This window comes from Cornus florida, unplaced genomic scaffold (assembly GCF_030987335.1).
Source record: "Cornus florida cultivar Cherokee Brave unplaced genomic scaffold, ASM3098733v1 CherokeeBrave_3.0.0_Hap2_Chr03, whole genome shotgun sequence".
Taxonomy (NCBI): Eukaryota; Viridiplantae; Streptophyta; class Magnoliopsida; order Cornales; family Cornaceae; genus Cornus; species Cornus florida.
The window spans coordinates 9,425,239-9,449,271 of record NW_026775573.1 but is presented as its reverse complement, the minus strand read 5'-3'; the positions used below and the strand labels follow the sequence as shown (position 1 = coordinate 9,449,271).

The 24,033-nt window shown below is 35.4% G+C and overlaps 1 protein-coding gene across 1 annotated transcript; it reads right to left on the bottom strand.

Moving 5' to 3' along the window:
* Window positions 1-655: 655 nt before the first annotated feature.
* LOC132301078 (mitogen-activated protein kinase kinase kinase 20-like) lies at window positions 656-1,633 on the bottom strand. Its single transcript, XM_059798367.1, has one exon. The coding sequence runs from the start codon at window positions 1,631-1,633 to the stop codon at window positions 656-658; it is 978 nt and encodes a 325-aa protein (XP_059654350.1).
* Between the last annotated feature and the right edge of the window lie 22,400 nt (window positions 1,634-24,033).

The following is a 24,033-nucleotide window of genomic DNA, read 5'->3' as shown; positions in this document are numbered from 1 at the left end:
CATTATCACACGATAAATAGTGCAAAAGCCATAGTGACATAAATTAAATTAAATATGTGGCTGAAGTCATTTGATGACTTCATTATTAAATAGAGATTGATCAATCAGATTAGTGTGTGTGTGTGTGTGTGTATTGTAAGAGATCATTGTATATGCTAGTTCCATGATAAAAATTCAATCCATAACTCGAGAAAATGGGGATTTGAACACTTGAACCACTAGGCATTCTCAGCATAGTTTTGTGCAAGGCACAAAATATATTTCTCATTCATCGTTTTTTTGATCGATACCATCAGAATTAAAATTCTTTTCCATTCCATTATTAACCTTTTGCCACATTAATCTTGAATACATGCAGTAGAAGTGTTTTGCAGCTACTTTCAAAACCGATCATGATCACAACATTGAAAGAGATCAAATAATGTATATCAAATACACATGATAAAAATCAATTCAATCCATAACCCAAAAGAAAATTGTGTTTGGAAACACCATTTACTTCTTCATTTTAAAGTTTATGAACAGAGAAAATTGATCACTGTGCTGATCGAACAATTTTAATCAAACAGATTAATTATATACATGTACGTTTGAAAGAATCAAGTATACACATTAGTATACAACATGAAACTAAAAATCAATTCAGTCCAAAACCCTAGCTTGGGGCAACTGCATGAACACCCTTTAGTTGTTGATTGATTAAAAGAGAACTGATCAACTCTGCGTCGTGCCGGTTGTTGAAGGGATGGTGTTGAACAAGTTTGGAAGCTTTTTTCAAAGATGATGGCAGTGGCTGGTGTTCAACCATAAATGGATGATTTAGGAGCATCTTTGCAGTCCATCTCTCACTTGGCTCCCTCACTAGACACCTTATCAAGAAGTCGGTGGCGTTGGCAGAAAATCCCTCTGGTATCTCCGGCTCTTCTTCTCCTCCGAAACCAATCTCGAAGAGCAGATCATTCAAATCCCCATCAATATTACTCCATACCGGCTTTCCGGTGAGCATCTCCACCATAACGCAGCCGAGAGACCAAATGTCCATTGGTGCTTCATTCAAGCCTAATGCAACTGACTCCGGCGATGTGTAGAGAGGTGTCCCTCGATAATCATCAAGCCCACCACTCACAAATATATCACCCTTTCCAGCCCTCTTCGCCAGTCCAAAATCAGCTATCTTTACTCGATTATTTTCGACCCCGCATCGACATGGTACTGATGATGTAGGAAACACAAGGATATTAGCGGGCTTGATATCACAGTGAACAAACCCTTTCTCATGAATGTAATGCAGTCCTTTAAGGATCATTCGGCTGTAAACCCTAACTTCTGGTTCTGACAACTTGCCGCCGCGTTTCTTGATCAGGTCTTCCAAGGTGCCTCCCGGTGCATATTCCAGGAAAAGATTGGAATATTTTTCATCTTTTGCAATCATCTCCTCGAATCCAAAACAACGAATGATCTCCGGACAACCTTTCAGAATCTGTAGAATGATTTTTTCTCGTTGCAGCGAGGCCGATTTTGAGAAAACCGATGATTTAATGGCGATGGGTGGAAGGGTAGGGAAGGTTGCAAGGTACACAATACCGTACGTTCCACTGCCAAGAACCTTCTCTATCTTCCACTGTGTCGCCATTGATGGAGTGAATCGAAGGTTCTTGCCCGGGATAAGTTGATATATATATAATGCAATGTATATATATATCTTAGTTTCCTAATTGATATATATATATATATATATATATATATATATATATATATATATATAGTGGTTTCCTTAATTGGCCGGGACCGACTTGATACTTCGAGATTAAGTTATAAGGAAATTAATTGTTTTGTCTGGAAAAAAAATCATCTCTGATTTATCTCTGTTAGATATATTATGTTTTTGACAGGACAAAAAATAATAATAATACTAAACAAAAACTAAAGAAGTAAATAAGGTTTAAAAAAAAAAGAAAAAGTTAAATTTATAGTATAAAGCGTATTTGTTGTATTTTAAAATAAGAAATGATGCATTAATTATTTTATAGATTTTCTTGTCATTTTCTCTAACACAAAAAGGCAAGTGGAGTACAAGTGTAGAAAAATAGAGTTCCTCTTTCTTTTTTTGAGATTATCAAAATTATGTTTTTTATCTTTTGTTTTTCAGTCTAAAGTACAAATATGGATATCTAAGGCCATTTTGGGGTTTTGAAATTTCAGCATTAAGTAAAGAGTGAAGTTGTTGCATGTTAAGATTTTTTCTATCCCTAATATCCTGAATTCTTGTAGTGTAATTTGTGTTTCTTTCGAAACTCAAATATATATGCAAATTTCCATTATTTAGTATGCAACAATAGTATAACTCAAAAGGAAGAGCAAAGTAGGGATGCATGAATTAATGTTATCTCATATGGATTTAAGTGAATATAGTTGTGGTATTTGATGGAACCGTATTGGTTGAAAGAAGGGGAGTTGTGGAAGCTTGTCGATTTTTTACAACCGAGTTTTTATGACGAGTTTTGCCTCTCCTAAAAAGTCTACGTTCAACCTTTGTATAATCTAGAAACACATTTTATTTTATTTTAAAAAAATCCTGCATTTGTCTTAACACAATTAAAACCTATAGCAACAACATCAATCTCAAAATCCAACACCAAGTTTCACATAAAACCAAATTAAAAAAAACTGATAAGTAATGAGAATAGATTTAAGATATAAGTAAATATTTGGTGCATATGATAAAATATGTGACTCCACATAGTATATATTTACCATGCAGGAGATGAAACAAGAAGTTTGCTGATTACCCAATTGTACGTTATCCATTGACGAAAGCTTGAAAGGAAGGTTGATGGCTTTGATGGTGTAAGAATATTAGGGTTTTCTTTTGGAAAGTATATTAGGGTTTTAGTTTCCCAATTGGATTACAAAGACCTATAATTATACAATAGTGATGACGTGGAGATTAAGCTACTTCAACTATCACAACTTTATTTATTTATTACTAAAGTCTTCTAGCCTAACGGGTAAGTAACACAGTAACACCTAACATGTTCCCAAAAAAAAAAAAAAACTTAATTTATTTATTAGGAAGCCATATTCATAATCCACTTTACTTCAATTTTTTTCTTTTAAATAAATGACATAAAAGTCCCCAAATTTATTAATACATCATCTTCTTAATTTTTTTTTTTTTACATTCTTTATTTACTCTAATACTTTCTTTTTTCTTTTATTTTTATTTTTATTTTTCTGTGAGAAGAAATTTACTCAGTTGACATTATTAGCATGATGGATTAGTGTTAAACTCAGTTATCACTATTCATCAAAGCAAAATTAGAGAACAAAAGGGTAAAAAAAATATTGGAGACAAAATTGTGTGTAAGAGAGACTAATAAGATCTAGCCAAAGATTTAATTTGGCTTTTATGGTACTTTGATTGCAATTATTGTGTGTCATTAGATGAAGGATGTGCAGCTGTTATCCTGGAAAAAATTGAAATCAGTGCTACCACATGAGGGATTATTGTCTCAACCGGATTAATGTTTATTCCTCATAATTTTTTTTTTTTTTTTTTTTTTTTTTTTTTTTTTTTTTAGGCGGGGAGAAAGTAGAGACCGGAAAAAAAAAATAGTTTTATTTATTTAGTTATTGGTTGAGAATTTATTTATTTGTGTTAATGTGTCTTCATGTGATAATTATTTTTAGTAGGTAATGATGCAATTAAATTTTATAATAATAATGAATTAGAAAGAAAATAAGAGAAAATTAAAAAGAGAATTGAATAATGTATATAGGTTATATATGTATACTCTGTGCCTAGGTAATGTTGTTTGATATTTCGAGGACAAATTTTTTTTTTTTTTTTTTTTTTTATGGCGGGGAGGATGTAGAGACCAGGAAATTTTATTTATTTAGTTATTCGTTGAGAATTTATTTATTTGTGTTAATGTGTCTTCATGTGATAATAATTTTTAGCAGTTAATGATGCAATTAAATTTTATAATAATAATAATATTGAATTAGAAAGGAAATAAGAGAAAATAAAAGAGAACTGAATAATGTATATAGGTTATATATGTATACTATTGTGCCCAAGTAATTTTTTTCTTTTTTTTTTTTTAAGTTAAAGGGTAAGCATTTGTATTAATATGCAAAAGAATATACATAAGGTCCAAGTAGGACAACAGCAACTGCCATAGGCAGGAAGCAAGCCCAGAGGCTCAATACAAGCAAGCTCAAAACAGTAGCATTGGACACATTAGTGATAGAGAAATGAGGATTAGCAAAGCAGTCCCTTGAGCTGTGATAAATGCTGTAACAACAACATTTAGTCATAGGCAAGAGAATGAGCATTGGCAAAGCAGCAACCCTCAGTGAATAGCTTCTGTAAGTCCTCCACTTGATCAATTTTTCTCAAGGCATTTGCTTTTCAAACGTTGATTGAAGCAAGCCTTTCTCTAATACACTTTTTGATGAGATTAATGATGTAGGGAGGAGAAGATGAAGTGTTTCTGAAAGCTCTGTTGTTTCTTTCCATCCAAATGAAGTAAAGTGCAGCAGAGAGTAGCAACCTAGCTATGTAAAAGAAAACCTTTTGATCTCCAGTTAGCTAAGCACCACAAGATCTAATCAGTCCAGTTTGGTGGTTAATTGAATGTAGAATCCTGCCGAGTGTTGAACAATGGTCCAGATCTCCTTTGAGAACTTGCATTGAAAGAATAAGTGATCAGGTGATTCATTATTGGCCAAGCAGAGAAAACAAGCATTTGTGTGGTTTGTGCATCATTGATTTCCTGTCAAGTGTGCTTAACCTACCTTTTATGGCAAGCCAAGCAATGAAACTGTGTTTGGGGATATGGTGTTTGAACCATATGATATGGTACCAAGGGAAGATGAAAGTGGGAGGAAGGAGGTTTCTACATGTATGAGCAAGAGAGAAATTATCATTTGGTGAGGGCAACCAAATGATTGAATCTGTTTCCTTTGATGGAGTTGGTAGCTCTTGGAGTTGTGAATGGAAATTTTGTGATTGGAAAAATGGAATGTGAGCTACGGCTGCTGGAACTACCCAATGATTAAAGGAAATTATACTATCAACTTTAACTCTCAAGTCCAATTGAAGAATTTTCCCATCATTAAGGTTGAGCTGGTTCAGGAGTGGTCCATTTGGCAACCAATAATCCAACCACATTATTTTATCTGTACCCTTCCCTGCCCTATGCTTCAATAAGCCCTTTGCCATATCCCTTAGTTTCTGCAATTTTCTCCATAAGCCCGAGCTTAAACCTGAAGCTTTAACAAACCAAAAGCTCTTATTCTTAATAAGGTACCTATAAGACCTTGCAACCTAAAGATTCTCCTTTCTAGCAAAGAGCTTCCATATATGCTTAAGGTTAGCAATGTTGTTTGTCATTTCTAAGTTTGGAAACCCTAAACCTCCATTAATCTCGGGTCTACAAACTACATCCCAAACAACTTAATTTAGCACATGATCTCTTCAACTCTGGACCAGACCACAAAAATCTCATCAAAATTTAATTTAATTCATCAATAACCTTCTTTGGTAAAACAAATGTTTGAGCCCAATAAGATTGCATTTAGCTTAAATAAGAATAGCTCTCCCACCAAGGGAGAGGAACCTGGATGTCCATCTTTTCACCCTTGCCCAGGTAAAGTTACGAGTTCTTTTGGGTTGGAAACTAAAGGCATGTGTTTTTTTTAAAAAATGTATGTATATATATTATGTGCATAGTCTGCCTCGGTGTGTGCGAGCGCATGTGAATTGCTGGACTATTTGTATATGCATACACACATGGTGCATATGGGTTACCTGAGGCTAAGTGGACTCATTATGTTTAGATAAAGTAAGGAAAAAAAAAAAAACAACAAAAGGATTTGGCCGGGCTTGCCTCGTCGTACGTGTCAGGTAAGTAAAAATGGGTTAAAGAAGTATAAAAAACCAAAACTATCATCTTCCAACAAAACTATATATATATATATATATTCCATTATAAAGAAAATGAAATTAAAAAAATAAAAATGGAGAAGGATTTTAACGACATGTAGTATATGATGTCAAAAAATACAAAAAAACCAGAGACATGTTGTGCTAGTCATTAAAGGCATACATTAACAATTTTATAGTAACGTTGTTAAAATGCCACGTACGAGATATTTAAAAATTACGTGTTAAGTCATCAATGTTTCAAAGCAACGGTTACTTAACTATTTAACGACCTGATATTTTAGTATTGACAACTTTTAATGCTTGTCATGGATGGTATGAACTTTTCACGATTTCTTTAATAAAAGCAAGCGTCTACTTGTCTTGTGAATCCGCATGTAATTAAAAGCCTTTTTTTTCTTATAGTGCTCATGTCTAAAAATGGTTTTGGAAAGCTTAAAAAAATGTATAATTTCATAAAACTACTTTTTACTGTTGTCTGAAAACAAATTTATTTATTTTTATTCTAATTCTCGAGAATAGTTGAAACAAGGCCCAAAACTGGTTCACATATCCTGCTGAAAGGAAGATCTTCTTGTTCACACCATAGCTTCCAGTTACAAGAAGCCTTGAACAAGTCTATTGTTTTTCATCAACAGGAATGAAAAATCATAATGTTAACCCTTTGAGAGTGGGCAGTGTAACAATTCTAATTTTGGTGACGGAAACAAATCCATCTTGAACTTCTGGGCATGTACATGTGGCTCAACGGATATTTTTTTAATCCTAATTGGTACTCACATACACATATCTCCACTGATGCTCAAACCCCTGATTTCTCTACAAACTATCTCCCAAGCAACTTAATTTAGCGCATGATCTTTTCAACTCCGGACCAGACTGCAGAAATCTCATCAAAATTTGATTCAATTCATCAATAACCTTTTTTGGTAAAACAAATGTTTGAGCCCAATACGATTGCACTTAGCATAGAATTGATGTAATAAGAATAGATCAACAAATGTTTGAGCCCAATAAGATTGCATTTAGCATATAATTGATTTAATAAGAATAAATCAACCTGGATGTCCACCTCTTCACTCTTGCCTAGGTAATGGTGCGAGTTCTTTTTGGTTGGAAACTAAAGGCATGTGTTTTTTTTAATAATATATGTATATATATTATGTGCATAGTCTGCCTCGGTGTGTGTGCGCGCATGTGAATTGCTGGACTATTTGTATATGCATACACACATGGTGCATATGGGTTACCTGGGCTAAGTGGACTTATTACTTATGTTTAGATAAAGTAGGAAAACAAAAAAAAAAAAAAAATGGATTTGGCCGGGCTTGCCTAGTCGTACGTGTCAGGTAAGTAAAAATGGGTTAAAGAAGTATAAAACAAAAAAAACTATCATCTTCCAACAAAACTATATATATGGAATATATATATATATAACAATATTCCATTATAAAGAAAATGAAATTAAAAAAAATAAAAATGGAGAAGGAGAAGGATTTTAACGACATGTAGTATATGATGTCCAAAAAACAAAAAACCACAGACATGTTGTGCCAGTCATTAAAGGCATGCATTAACAATTTTATAGTCACGTTATTAAAATGCCACGAACGACATATTTAAAAATTACGTATTTAGTTATCAATACTTCAAAGCAACGGTTATTTAATTATTTAATGACCTGATAACTTTTAATGCTTGTTGTGTATAATATAAACTTGCCGTGTGAATTCGAATGTCATTAGAAGCCTTTTGTTTTTTCTTATAGTGCTCATGTCTAAAAATGGTTTTGGAAAGCTTAAAAAAAAATGTATAATTTCATAAAACTACTTTTTACTGTTGTCTCAAAACAAATTTTTTTATTTTTATTCTAATTCTTGAGAATAGTTGAAACATGGCCCGAAACTGGTTCACATATCCTTCTGAAAGGAAGATCTTCTTGTTCACACCATAACTTCCAGTTACAAGAAGCCTTGAACAAGTCTATTGTTTTTCATCAACAGGGATGAAAAATCATAATGTTAACCCTTTGAGAGTGGCAGTGTAACAATTCTAATTTTGGTGTCGGAAACAGTCCATCTTTAACTTCTGGGCATGTACATGTGGCTCAACAGACTTTTTTTTAATCCTAGTTGGTACTCACACACACATATTTCCATTGAGGCTCAAACTCCTAACCTCTTTTTGAGAAGTAAAAATTTGGTACCACTATGCCCGTGTTGGACGGACTTTTTTTGTTCTTGTGATTTGGGCTCACACTCTACAATTACTATTCTTCACACTTTTAGTCCCTCACATCATTTACCTGACAATCATGCTGCTAGCACAAAAGTCATTACCAACAAAAATGGTATGTTTTTTCAATATATATATATATATATATATATATATACATAATATATGAGCTTTGTATTTTTTAAGACACAATAACATCACTATTAATACCATTCAAAAAAATAATAATAACATCACTATTAAATTGGTATATTGGAGGAAATCAATAATGAATGACTGTTTTTCTACCATACTTACAAACTCTACCATTTCTACTTCGATCTTCGGGTTGAATCTTCTGGTAAGTGGGGCACTTGTTCTCTGAAAACAATCTTAAATAGAACAAGATAAAACACCTCCTCAAAAATCTCGTTGGAGCAAAGGTTTAGGTTGATGGTCTAATTGGGTTGATGGCTGATGGCTTCTTTACATAAATGGCGCTGAGTGTCTTGATATACGCATTAGGGTTTAATTAGTTTTCTAATACAAACACAAATAATGAATTATACCATTGTGATCCTAACAAGATGATATTAAGCTAAATTAAGTTTATGTTTGTTTGGATGTAAAATGTTTTTTAGTTTTTAAATCCTAAAATATTTAAAAAGAAAATAATATATATTTAAACCTAATAAAAATAATTTATTCATCAATTTTTAAATTATTATTTTACATGCTCCGACTAAGAAATAAAAATCAATTTTTAACTAATTATTTTACAATTAGTTTTACTAGATTCATATATATATATACACCCTAGTTCAAAGTATGCTCACTTTCTCATATATGTTTGCCAAAGCTATGGAAGCATCTTTTACTACTTCTTAAAGCTAGGTTAAAAACCAGAAAACAAGCTTGGGAAACATATATCAAACTAATTTTTCCTTTGTAAGAATATAAAAAATTATGTTTTCTATTCTCTATATGTTTTTTTTTTAGGTAAAAGGGTAAGCTTTGATAAATAAAAGGAGAATGTACAATAGGTCTATTAAGGACATTACAAGCCAAGGGCTATGACAACAAGTGTTGCCACAGAATCACCAAAGAAGATAGCAAAACATGATACAACATCTATACATTTCTAATACACCACAACTGCTTTTCAAGAATGTAAATTGTTCCACCTGGCGATTTCAAATCTGTTTTTAATATCTCCTATTCTCAACAACCATATATTAGCAAATACCATCTAATCAATTAAGAACCAGGACTGACCATTTGCATACGAACAACCTTGAAGAAATAACTGGTGGAGAGCTTCAGGAGATCCAATCTTCCTAATTTCTGAACCAGACCTTAGTTTAAGGGATGTAAACCTTGCTCTGATGCAACCCTTGATTAGGTGGATGATGTGAATAGCTGAGGCTGCTTTGTTCCTGGATGCTCTTGCATTCCTCTCCTGCCAAATGAAGTATATGGCACTTGAAAGAAGCAGCTTGTGTGTAATGAAATGGTTCTGTGTCCATGTTGCTGAGCACCATGAAATCAGATCTCTCCAATTGTTAGGATTGATGTAGAAGCCTGCAACATGCTGAATGAAATTCCAAATGAGGTTACTGTATAGATATTTGAAAAAAGAAGTGATCCACAGATTCTTCAGCTGATAGGCAAAGGTAACATGCATTGGTATAGTGTTTCTTCTGCATTGGTTTAGTATCCAGTGTTGCTAATCTCTCCTTGAGGGCAAGCCAAGCAATAAAACCATGCTTTGGGATATGGTGTTTGAACCATATAAGCTGGACCCAAGCAAAAACCAAAGAAGGAGCTGTAAAGTAATCCATAGTGAGTCTGTGAGAGTAATCCTTTGTTGAGCTTGGAAGCCATTCCACATGATCTGGATCAGTGGTTGGAAGGGGCAAACTAATGAGTTGTGTATTGAAGTCTTGACTTTGGAAGAATGGGATATGATGTAGTGAGCTGGGGATGGTCCACTGATGGTTGTAAATTAGACTATCAACTGTGATTTGGGGATCCAGTTAAAGAATTTCCACATCATTGAAGCCAAGTTGAATTGTAATGTGACCATTCAGGAGCCAGTAGTCATTCCATACGCTTGTGCTCTGCCCAGCTCTAACCCTGTGCTTAACCAAGCCTCTTGCCATACTCCTCAACTTAAGTAACCTTCGCTAAAATCCTGAACTGTTGGAAGAAGCTTTGACAGTCCAAATGGATTTGTTTTTAATAAGGTACCTGTAGGTCCATGCCACCCAAAGACTATCCTTTTTAGAACACAGTCTCCACAAGTGCTTGAGACTTGACACTCTATTTGTGAGCTCAAGGCAAGGAAACCCAAGACCACCAAACCTTTTTGGCCTGCAGATGGCTGTCCAAGCAACTTTAGCACCTGTCTTCTTGAGATCAGTTCCAGACCAAAAGAAACATCTCAAAATTTGATTGATTTGATCAATAACTTTCATAGGAAGGATAAAGGCTTGAGTCCAGTAAGCTTGGATAGAGAAGATGATAGATTTAATGAGTAGTGCCCTTCCTGCATATGAGAGAAATCTTGAAGTCCATTGGCTAATTCTGGCTGTGATCTTCTGGACTAGAATCTGGCAATCATTGGCATTGAGAGCTGAAGAGGATAGTGGTAACCCAAGGTATGTGATTGGTAGGTTACCAATCTCAAATTGCAGTAAGGAGGCAATGCTGTTCATTGTGTGTTGATCAACACCGGCAAAGAATGCTTGGCTCTTGGAACAATTGATGGAGAGTCCAGAGAAGGTCATGAAATTACTCAGTGCAGTGTGAAACACTCCTACAGAAGATAAGTCACCATAAGAGAACAACATAATATCATCAGCAAATGCTAAATGGGATAAGGAAAGTTTACTACATCTCCAATGGTACTTGAAACAATTACTTTGGGAGATGGCCATGTTAAGTGACAAAGTTAAAACCTCCATGGCAAGTACAAAAAGTTGGGGGGAAATGGGATCACCTTGTCTAACCCCCTTTTACCTTTGAAAAACCCACATAGCTGTCCATTGAATGAGATGGTATATGAAGGTGTGGTTATACATTGTGAAACCCAGTGTATAAATAGCTGTGGGAAACCAAAGAGTTGTAGAGTATCAAGGATAAATTGCCAATGGATGGTGTGAAATGCCTTTCTAAGATCAATTTTGAGGGTACAGGAAGGGGGATGTGATGATTTATGATAACCATTAAACAATTCATGAGCAAGAAGGATGTTATCTGTGATGTGTCTTTGTTTTACAAAAGCAGTTTGGGTAATGCTTATGATTGAAGGTAAGACAAGGCTTAGTTCGTTGGCAATGAGTTTAGAGATGGCTTTGTAGATTAGGTTACAATAGGATATTGGCCTACAGTCATTGACAGTGGTGGGATTAGGGACTTTGGGAACAAGTGCAATGTAAGAGTAATTGATTTCAGCAAGCATTCTTCCTAAGATGAAAAATCCTTGATTGCGGCTGTGATTTCTTGGCCAATGATAAGCCAATCATGAGAAAAGAAAAAAAAAAAAAAAAAAAAAAAAAAAAAAAAAAGAAACATGAGTTAAAGCCATCAGGACCAGGGCTTCTATATGTTGTTTACCACTCAAAAGTAAAAATGTCAATTTGATTACCATCAAAAGTATAAATATGGTTTATCTAAGGGCATTTTTGGCCTTTTGAAATTTCAGCGTTACATAAAGTGTGAAATTGTTGGTTGCGTCTTATATTTTTGTTATTTCCCAAACTTGAGTAAAAGCAAATTTCCATAATTTCGAATATATGGCTTGGATAATATAGATCATTCAAAGGAAAGTGCAGAGCAGGACATGAATGTTAAGTCACATAGTTGATTCATATCAATTCTACCATTTATGAAGGAAAAAAATAAAAAATATTAATCTACAAGTTTTTACATAAAGTTTTGGGTAAATTACACTGACATCTTCTTAGGTTTCGGTCAACGCCACTCAGCGGCTGGTCACCACATTTTTTTTACATTGACACCCCATGTCATTTGAAATGTAATAAATGCCCCCGAATATTTAATTCGATTTTATTATGAAAATATCAGTAATGTTAATTGACAAAAACACTCCTCGCAGTACCCTCACGTGACCAAAAATACACTCTCACAGTTGTCATATCCCTCAATGTTTTTAAATCCAAACCTTCAACACCGCCACCACACCCGTGCCAACATATAACGTCACAGATTTTCCTAAATTTTTTTTGAATTTTTATTTTAATTATTTTTGTGCCTCATTTTTCTAAATATATATATGTTATATTATATACACGTATATAATTTGGGCATTTGGGATGGGTGTTGTGGTGGCGGTGGTTGTGGTTTATTTAAATGTGCGTTTTGTTCAGTGGTGTTGTGGTTGTGGTGTATTTAAATGCGCGTTGTGTTTATTTACAGTACTTTTTGTATTTATGTTGACAAGTTAAAGGGTTAAAAGATAATTTCATATAGTTTTAGAGGTCTGGAGAGATGTCGATGTATATTTTTAAAACTTCAAGAATGACCATCCATTGAATGAGTTGACCCAAAACCTCAATATCTTCGGTGTAATTTAACCTAAAGTTTTTTTTGGCAGAGTGTCCTAAAAATTAAACTTTCTTACAAGGTTCAGTATGCACTCCTTAAATTTTTTTTTTTTTTTTTTTTTTTTTCACCCTTAAAAAGTCAATATTATATATATATTCCTACATTTGTCTCCCATTACCATTAAGAGCAGCAAGTGCAACACCATTTAATCTCAAAACGACCAACACCTACTTTCACACAAAGCCAAATAAAAGAACTGACAACAAATTCTCAATAACTTAAATAAATATCACGATATAAGCCAAAAATTAGCAAGCCAAACAACCCTATTAAAGTAATGATCATAGATTCATACAACTATCTTTTGCCAATTATTTCAGTAGTGTACTCGTCTTTAACCAATGTGATAGAATGATTGTAAATCAATCTCAACATTATTTTGCAGATATAACATACCTCAAATTAAGCAGCAATAAATGATTGAATTAAATTGAATGTTCTTATTTATCACTTTCTTAATTTTGTAATTACAGTTTAATTGTGCATTTGTAATTGGACCATATCAGCAATTAATAAGGATAAACTATTCATCAGTGAATAGGCAAGTCACGTCCATTATAAAAATTTAAAACATAAAAGAAGTAAAATGTTATAAAACTTAAAGGACAATATTTGTCTACTCATCAGTGAGTAGGTGATCCCTATTAATAGCTAATTTGGTCAAATTACAAATATACACATTGTCTATAATTATAAAATCAAAAAAGTAATAAATAAAGAAAAAATAAAAAAAGCGATTGAATTAATACAGAAAATATATATATATATATATATATATATATATATATATATATATATATTTGTTATTTATTACTTTTCTGTTTTATAATTACATGCAATATTTGTATTGTGATTGCACCATACCAACTATAAGTAGAAATAACCTATTCATGGGTAGACAAATATTGTCCAAACCCAAGTAGAGAGAGTAGCATAGAGGCAGAGGCTCCATTCCAAATGAGTTGATAGCAAAATATGGATATTCCTATAATTTTTTGTCGTTTACCTTCAACAATTTTCAGTTGTAGTGGAATATAAATTCCCTGAAATTTAAGTTGAATTGCTCTTTTGCAAATTGGCTATGTGGAACTCGCAATTGGCTTTTATCTTGAGGCAAACAGACACATTTAAATGACCAGGACTTATGGCAGCACAAATGATAATATTATTAAGGCCAACACTTCCCGTGGTTCTTATAATTTTTTGCTCATGACTGCAATTATTCACTCAAAGTGGGTTCAATGTATATATTCTCTCTGTGTGCATGTAACAAGCTGAAGTGGGTAGACCTAGAACACCACAACTGAAGGTGGTTTACTCTGAAGCAGAAATACTATGTATTAAGCTTTACAAATGCATCTAAATGCTCAGACTACAGGCGCATTCCTGCAACACACCCAAATAAAGGTTCCTTATAAGTGTTTCCCTGTCGCGTAAACTGTTGTTTCATTCATCCCATTTTTGGCATGTTTAGACACATCCAGTGACTGACTTATGAAGAGCTCAGTGGGGACAGCCGACCCCACTGATATTTATATTTATTAAATTACCTATAAATTTTATGAAAATCTTAAAAATGCCTCCTCAAAATTTCTGATGATACGTTGTTCAAGGTGCCCCCTCTCATATAATTCTCTGGGTCTGTCACTGGACACATCTTTCTTGTATGACAGTTTTGGATTAAGAGAATTTGTTTTGTTCTTTAATCTTGATAAGAGGTAAGGTGGGAAGCAATTTGTTCCATGATTTTTACATAATCAGTTTAATGTACTGCACATATTCCTTTTTGCAGAATGCATCTTGGGCCAGTGACATGCTTATCATTGAGTGATGATCGGTTGATTATTAGTGGTATCACAATATAAGGTTTTTCAACTGGTCAGCGGGTAGCTACCCTAAGGTCAAGTGATTCAGCCGGTTTTATGACATTCCTTCTCTGCGATGGTTTTAATTGTAATTGCAAATCTGCTATGCTTATACTTTGTTTCAAATATACACACACACACACATAATATGTACCCTTTCCATCTCATATTGTACGCCATTTCTTCCAAGTTGACCAGCATTATGAATTCACATTCAAGTGAAAACTAGAAGCTTTGAAAGAATTCAAATTCAATTAAGAAGGCAATTAATTTTTTTTACAACAGTATGTAGTTTTGTTTTTTGAAGTGAATATCTATTCCGGGCATTTGTAAAAAAAATACAAAAAAATAGATAAATTATATAGATCTGTGGAGTTTTGCATCTTTAAATAAGAAAGAGAAGAATCCTATATGTAGAAATTGATGACACGAAGCATGTAGATAAGGAAATTTTCCAAGGAAATTAAAGGAAGGGATATTAACTCGATGCACCAGCTATAACTTAAACCCCACACACACAAAGGACTTGTAGCGGGTAAAAGTGGCTCCTTGATGAACAATCAAAGAAGCACCACTTCTGGCTTCTAAAATTTAGTTGGCAGTCTTTGATTCTTACCAGTTGTTGATGACCGCGCCACGATAGCTAATTAAGTGGTGCCATCTCTGCAACATAGGCACAACTGGCCAGTGCTAACCTGGCGTGTCCATGATGGATTAGGTATTTTCGAGCTACCTATCCGATAACTGAACTCACTGGTCGAGGAAGGGGTCGTTACCCTTCCTCCACTGTGGACGCGCCTCGCTCCAGTCGGATGGGCTCTTCCCCCCTTGGCTCGTTCGAGGACGCTCTCTGAAAGAGCGACCTCTACTAACCTGTTCACACATTTTCCGTCTCGGCAAAGAGGATCTCGGGATAAAATTGGGATAGGACTCTGCGAGGTCATGAAGGCAAGACCTCGAAAGGGACCTATCCCCACTGAAGCATGGGAATCTGAGGACATGTGGATAGGTGGCTGAGATCCAAGGGCTCGCCTCAGCCCGAGGCCAACACAAGGCGGAAAGGGTACTCGGTACCTAAGCTCGAGCATTGAAGGATAGGAAACGCATTAATTGCGAAAGACATTTGATAAGACCCGTATTAATTAGGGAGCGCCATTACCTCCTTTAACTAGGGAGCAAAGCGCCGCGGCTCATCCATCAATGTCTCATCCGTCAGAAGAAGAGACCATCAAACCTTTGAGTAAGAGCGGGCCCAGCTAAAGGACCAAAAGACATTAACCGAGGAGGTAAACACTATAAATAGAGGTGTTAATCAGCCTTTAAGACACAACTACCACATTAACAGATATTCCCTGACAAGCTCGAGCTCACACAGTACCAAAGTCGGCCTTCCCTTTCTCAATCTCTATACCTAGAGAATCCCTTGTGTTGCTTGGATCTCCACTTAGATACTGATCTCAGAGTTCTTGGCCTACGTGAAATGATCTCCTCATCTTATTCATGTACAACCATCAACACCAGTCATGATATGGCTAGTTTTCTTTCTCTCTTCCCCTATTTGTGGTTATAGATATAGTGGACACAGTGCAAACACTCCCAATATAGCACATTTTTTGACCTTGGGACCAATATTTGATGCCTCTTATACACGTTAGAGGGAATATTTCTTCTCTTTTTTGCTTCATTTAGGCATTGCTCAAGAGTTGCATCGGTTGGGCTTGCGGAGTTGCCATGTTTTCATCGTCCTGTTATGTTTATATAATAAAATTTATATTTGTTTATTTATTTCTGATGTGTGTGTGTGTGTGTTTTTTTTTTTTTTTTTGGGAAATAATATATTTGTGATGAATCGCTTCCTTAAATCTATTATATATTCTTTTGTTCATATTGAATATTTAACATTCTTCATCAATCGATAAAAGTCTAGAGTTCCTTTACAATAAGGTTTTGTAGATTATTGGTGTTTCTTGTAAATCTATATCGTGGGATGGATATCTGGTTGTAGCTGGGTATTTACTAAAACATATGAAGGCATTGTATATTGTGATAACATGGTATGATTTGTTTTTCAACTACTCGTTACAGGCATTAGGACCTTGTATTTCAACCCTTCTTCTCATTTACTATTTGATGGATCAACTGCAAGATATGCTTCTTGTTGGGACCTCAGGTATGCTTAACTGATAAAAACTATGCATGCTATTTCATGGAATCGAGTTCTCTTAGAGTTAATCTTGTTGCAAAACGATCAAGTATCTCAAACTAATGCCTAGATGCATATTATTGCTAATTCTGAAAATGAAACTGTGCTAAATAAACAATATATTTGATTTATCCTCTATTACCTAATATTTACAATGACTTAAGGGTTGAGGAAATGGTTTTGTGGGGACTGAGGAGGTATTTAAACATGCAATCAAGGTGTTAGCTTTAAGATTAATCTTCATTGCTCATAGAAAGCGAAATTTAGTAATATGTTAATCTGAACTTGGTAAATTCTAGCTAATTTTATTTAAGTCTTTGCTGTCTGATAGTTTCTAAAGTTTCTTGATGATTGTTATGCTGGAGTTGTAAATTTGGCAAGTTGACCTTGTTCCGTTACATTGCTGGACAATGAGAAATCTTTGGGAGACGCAATGTTTTATATTCTATGCATCACCTGCAAATTGATAGATCAACAACATTAGTTACTGGTGGAATAGATGGTGTGTTACGGACTAGGATCACCTCCAGTTGCATAGTGCAACCATTTGCTCCATTTGAAATAAGTGGCTAAGAATGTGCCACATCAATTAAAAAAATTGGGTAACTAATTTTTTACCACTCTTTAAATATTGTATTTCAAATATATATAAACTTTAAATATTATTCTAAAATACGTTTTCTCTCTCTAAAAGCTACGACTGTTTTCCTTTCTTTCTCTAAAAGGAAAGAAGGAAATAGTACCAATGGCAGTGTGAGGCGAAGAAGAAGAAGTGAAGAACAGCGGTGAGGCGAAGAAGAAGGAGTGAAGAACGACAGTCTGAGGCGAAGAAGAAGTGAAGAAGGAAGGTCTAAGGCGAAGAAAAAGGGAAGAAGGAAGGTCTGAGGCAAAGAAGAAGGGAAGAAGAAGGTCTGAGGGTTAGGGTTTGAATTTTGAATAAACAATGAAGAAGAAGGTAAGGGAAAACGAAGAAGAAGGAAAGAAGGTCTGAAGCTAGGTTGGAAAAGTTGGGATAAGTTGGGATCCACCTTAGGAAAATGTTAGGATTCACCATAGGAAAATGTTGGAATACACCTGAACGGCGGTGAGGCGAAGAAGAAGAAGTGAAGAATGACGGTCTAAGGCGACGAAGAAGAAGTAAATAATACCATTTTAAATGGTACACCACCTTAGGAAAATGTCGAGATTCACCTTAGGAAAATGTTAGAATGTACTTTACAAATAAGTTGGGATGTTTGTACGAAAATGTTGAGATTCACCTTAGGAAAATGTTGGAATGCATCTTAGGAAAATTCAATACACATCTCATTAGTTTGCCCCTTCCAACCACTGATCCAGATCATGTGGAATGGCTTCCAAGCTCAACAAAGGATTACTGTCACAGACTCACTGTGGATTACTTTACAGCTCCTTTTTTGGTTTTTGCTTGGGACCAGCTTATATGGTTCAAACACCACATCCGAAAGCATGGTTTTATTGCTTGGCTTACCCTTAAGGAGAGATTAGCAACACTGGATACTAAACCAATGCAGAAGAAACACTATACCAATGCATGTTACCTTTTCCTATCAGCTGAGAATCTGTGGACCACTTATTTTTCAAATGTCCATACAGCAACCTCATTTGGAATTTCATTCAGCATGCTGCAGGCTTCTACATCAATCCTAACAATTGGAGAGATCTAATTTCATGGTGCTCAATAACATGGACATAGAACTATTTCATTACATACAAGCTACTTCTTTCAAGTGCCATCTACTTCATTTGGCAGAAGAGGAATGCAAGAGCATTCAGGAACAAAGCAACCTCAGCTATTCACATCATCCCTAATCAAGGGTTGCATCAAAGCAAGGTTTTCATCCCTTAAACTAAGGTCTGGTTCAGAAATTAGGAAGATTAGATCTCCTGAAGCTCTCCACCAGTTATTTCTTCAAGGTTGTTCGTATGCAAATGGTCAGTCCCGGTTCTTAATTGATTGGATGGTATTATGCTAATATATGATTGTTGAGAATAGGAGATATTGAAAGTAGATTTGAAATTGCCAGGTGGATCAATTTACATTCTTGAAAAGCAGTTGTGGTGTATTAGAAAATGTATAGGTGTTGTATCATGTTTTGCTATCTTCTTTGGTGATCCTGTGGCAACACTTGTTGTCATAGCCCTTGGCTTGTAATGTCCTTAATGGACCTATTGTACATTCTCCTTTTATTTATCAAAGCTTACCCTTTTACCTAAAAAAAAAAAAAATGTTGAGATTTACCTTAGGAAAATGTTGAGATTCATCTTAGGAAAATGTTGGAATGCACTTTACAAATAAGTTGGGATGTTTGTACAAAAATATTGAGATGTACTTTAGGAAAATGTTGTGATGCACCACTTTACAAATACGTTGGGATATATGTTACGAAAATGTTAGAAAATTGTTGTGCTGCAGTTGGGAAATTATTGTGATGTAGCAAATAAGGAAATAGTGCTGTTTGAAAATAAAATTTCAGATTTTATTTTCAAAGAAATCCTCTTATTTCCATAAAAATGGCAGAAACAAAGAAATCATACCTCTTGCTTTGATTTGGAGAAGTCTGATCTGACCTTCAATTTGGAAATAGAATCGCTTATTCTATTTCAAAATAAAGCCGGCTTATTGCTTCTATTTGGAAAGAAATCAAAATCTATTTGGAAGAAATCAAATTCTAAACTGGGTTGATTGATATTTTAGAAGAGAAGAAGGGTAGCTAGATGGCGGGATTTCAATCAAAATCTATTTGGAAAGAAATAAAATTCTAAACTTGGTTGATTGATATTTTGGGAGAGAAGAAGGACTGGGTGGCGGGATTTCAAATTTATTTCAAATGGGTTGCTGAAATGAAGGAGGGAGGGAAGAAGAAATAAAGGAGGAAAGAAGAGTATATTTGAACAATGTATACATATATATATATATATACAAAAATTTTGTATAAAGAAAATATAATTTTTTACCCACTATGGTAAGTACTATTCATTCACAAAAATAGAGCAAATGTTTGCACTATGCAATTGGAGGTGATTTTTACCCGGTGTGTTACATGTATTGGATGAGAACACGGGTGAAGTATATCCAAGGTGCATTGTGTATGAAAGTAACAGGGGATCCAATCGCACAGAAGGTGTGTATGGAGTCACTGAACGGAAGCTAGTGCAGCAGATGCCCCCATTGATCTCATTCCTGGAACTTGTCGACCTCCGATCAGGTGCTTGGTGTTGAGATTTTATTTTTTGTAATCCGGGATTATACAGATTGTATAGCTGTAGGATTGAATTATTTACTCCTTGATTTAGGGCTAATTGGTAGGTAATTAGTTTCCTATTATTGTATAATTAGTTACCTAGTTTAGCTAGGTATTAGTCTATAAATTGAATGTCTCTGAATTTCAAGATGGTATCAGAGCCATCCTGAACCGTACCTTTGAATCGTTTGAATTTACCCTTGAAATTCATAGACCCATACACATATCCATACTCGTACACAAACCCATACCCGCTGCTATTTCAGTCCATGCCAAATCAGTCAGCGCCGAATCCGTCGCCTGATCAGTCGCCGTCGCTGAATCAGTCACCGGAACTGCAGCCCCCGTCGGAAGTCCACGCTAGCCATCTCTGCCATCCGCCGCCGTGAGCTCTCCTTTCCCGAGTTCGCCGCTGCCGTTACTTCACAACCGCCGAGCTCTCTGAAGTCGCCGATCTGAACCGGATTTGGTCTCGCAGCGCTGATCTCTTGACGACCCACCACCGCTGCATCGCCGATCGTCTTCCTCAACCGGAGCTCACAGCCGAGCTCTACCACCGGTTTTTTCCGTTTTCCAAAGCCTTCTGATTTGTTTAGTTGTTTTTTTGTTCTTTAGATATATATCATATATATATATATATATATATATTATATTGTATTAAAAAAAAAAGTCAAAACCCTCTGTTTGGCCATAGGTGTATTTCTATTCCAGTTCTGGATTAGTTCAAAACTAAACTAGTTTTTGTAACCTCATTTGAAAACTGGTTCTGTGATAAACCAGTTCACAAAAAAAAAAAAAAAAAAAAAAAAAAAAATATATATATATATATATATATATATATATATATATATATATATATATTGAATCATCTGGAACAGACAAATCTACTTACAAATGCACTCATTGCAATCAGATTGGTCATACCAAAAGTCGCTATTTCAAACTTGTGGGATATCCGGCATAGTGGGATCATCGGCGTTGGAAGAAGAATTCAACAAAGACCTCCACTACAGCAGTTGTTAAGATAACAGATATTGGTGGTAAGAATTTCAATATTTCTACACATGTTGCTAATAGTGCATGGATAAGTGATTCTGGTGCCACAGATCATATAACATTTGATTCTAGACAAGTCTCACCTCTTAATTCATCCTCACACAAATTTGTTTCTACTACCAATAGGAATTTGAACCCAGTTATTGGGGACGGATCTTTGATACTCACTGATAATCTGCATTTAGATTATGTTTTAGTTGTTCCATCTTTAGATTCTAATCTTTTATCAGTTTCCCAAATAACCACAGCTTTATCTTATGTTGTCATTTTTTGGCCTGATTTTTGTGTGTTTAAGGACATCCAAACAAAGCAGATGATTGGTTGTGGTATTAGGTGCGGGAAACTGTATTACTTAGACTTGATGTCCAAAAGTTCTGACAAGCTACGACAAGCATTGATAGTGGATGGTTCTGAGGGGGAGAGAAAAAAATCTGAAATCTGGCTGTGGCATCAACTTCTGTGACATGCTTCATTTGGTTATTTGAAAAAATTATTTCCAAGTTTGTTTGCAAACCTTGATGTTTCTAGTTTCCGCTGTGATGTTTGTGAACTAGCAAAGAGCGACCGTGTTTCGTATCCATTGTGTTTACATAAAAGTCCATTTCCTTTTATGCTTATACATTCTGATGTTTGGGGTCTGTCCAAAGTCACTACTTTAGGTGGATCCCGTTAGTTTGTTACTTTTATTGATGACTGCACCAAGATGACCTGGTTGTGCTTGATGAAGTCCAAAGGTGAAGTGAACTTATTGTTTCAGAAGTTTCATAAAATGGTTGAAACTCAATACAATGCACATGTTCAGGTTCTCCGTAGTGACACTGGTGGAGAATATTAGAGTTTTGCCCTTCAGCAGTATTTGGAAGCACGTGGAACTATTCATCAAACCACTTGTTCCGATACACCCCAGCAGAACAGGGTTGCAGAGCGAAAAAATCGACACTTGTTGGAGGTTGTTCGTGCTTCATTGATAGAAGCGCATATGCCATTATCGTACTGGGGAGAAACACTTGCCTCTACAGCATATCTTATCAATCGAGTACCTTCCAGCTCTATTGCCTTCCGGATTCCATTGCAAACTCTCACTAACGCAGTTGTTGCCCTAACCGTCCCAAATCTACCTTCTTATGTCTTTGGTTGTGTAGCTTTTGTACACCTCCATAAGCATCAACGCAACAAGCTAACTCCTCGAGCATTGCGATGTGTTTTTCTCGGATATGCTACTCATCAAAAGGGGTATTGCTGTTATAACCCTCCCACTCGACGAATGTTTATCACAATGGATGTTATCTTTCATGAAGACTCGATGTATTTTTCCTCTGCGTCTGAACTTCAGGGGGGGTACCAGAACGAAATTTAGACTCTAGATTATGATTATCACATTTTTGAGGACGGCGATTCTAATGTTAATGACTCACAAGTTGGACCAACCAATCAGGAATCAGGCGAATTGGATTCGCGTGGTATAAGTTTGGATCAAAGTGGTGATGAACGCCCAGAAATGGAAAGTATGGCGCCAACCTCATCGTCGTCCGAGTTCGAGTCCCTCGCAATTGATATATCAAACCAATCGTCTACTGAGGATGTTCCTGATTTAGTATCTGAGCCACTCAGAAAACAATTACCACCGCGTCACACTAGAGGTATTCCTAAACCCATATATGAACCCGAACTTTCTAGTAAAGTTAAGTATCCCATGAGCAATTATGTGTCAAACCATCGATTGTCAGAATCAAATTTGTCATTTCTAAATCAATTATCTACTGTATCTATTCCTAACAGTGTGCAGGAAGCCTTAGCTGACTCTAGGTGGAAAACAATTATGAACGGGGAGATGAAATCCTTGCAGAAAAATAAAACTTGGGAACTCATTGATCCTCCACCAGGAAAGAAACCAGTTGGATGTCGATGGATTTACACTGTGAAGTACAAAGCAGATGGCACAGTTGAACGCTTTAAAGCAAGATTGGTGGCGAAAGGTTACACCCAAACCTATGGAATCGATTACACAGAGACGTTCGCACGTGTAGCCAAAATAAACACAGTTCGTGTTTTGTTGTCTTTAGCTGCGAACTTGGATTGGCCATTGCAACAATTTGATGTGAAGAATGCCTTTCTGCATGGTGAATTATCTGAAGAAGTCTACATGGATCTCTCACCAGGATGCATGAGACCCAAAAAGTATAGTCGGAAGGTCTGCAGGTTAAAGAAATCATTATATGGGTTGAAATAATCTCTAAGAGCATGGTTTGGAAGATTCAGAAAGTCTATGATAGCTTTTGGCTACCGTCAGAGCAATTTAGACCACACGTTATTTCTGAAGAAACAACAGGGTAAGATCACTGCACTCATTATATATGTAGATGACATGGTGGTTACAGGGAATGATCCTGAAGAAATGAAGGCTCTCAAGAAGTATTTGTCCAGAGAATTCGAAATGAAAGATCTAGGTCCTTTGAGATATTTTCTTGGGATCGAAGTATTTCGATCTAATAAAGGAATCTTTCTATCTCAAAGAAAATATGCTTTAGATCTATTACAAAAGACTGGCATGACAGCATGTCAACCAGTTGAGACACCAGTGGAAGAAGGACTGAAGTTATGTGTTGAGTCCAAAGACTTGTATGGAGATTGATGTATTTAGCACACACAAGACCGGATTTGGCTTATGTATTGAGCATTGTTAGCCAGTTTATGCATGATCCTGGAGAGCAACATATGAATGTAGTTATGCACATTTTGAGGTATCTGAAATCTGCTCCTGGAAAAGGAATTTTGTTCACTAAAAATGCTGGTTATCAAAACATAGATGCATATACTGATGCTGATTGGGCTGGAGCTATAGATGATAGGCGA

What these genes read in the sequence shown, in the direction of transcription:
- LOC132301078 (XM_059798367.1), bottom strand. Translation starts at nt 1,633, where the DNA reads ATGGCGACACAGTGGAAGATAGAGAAGGTTCTTGGCAGTGGAACGTAC.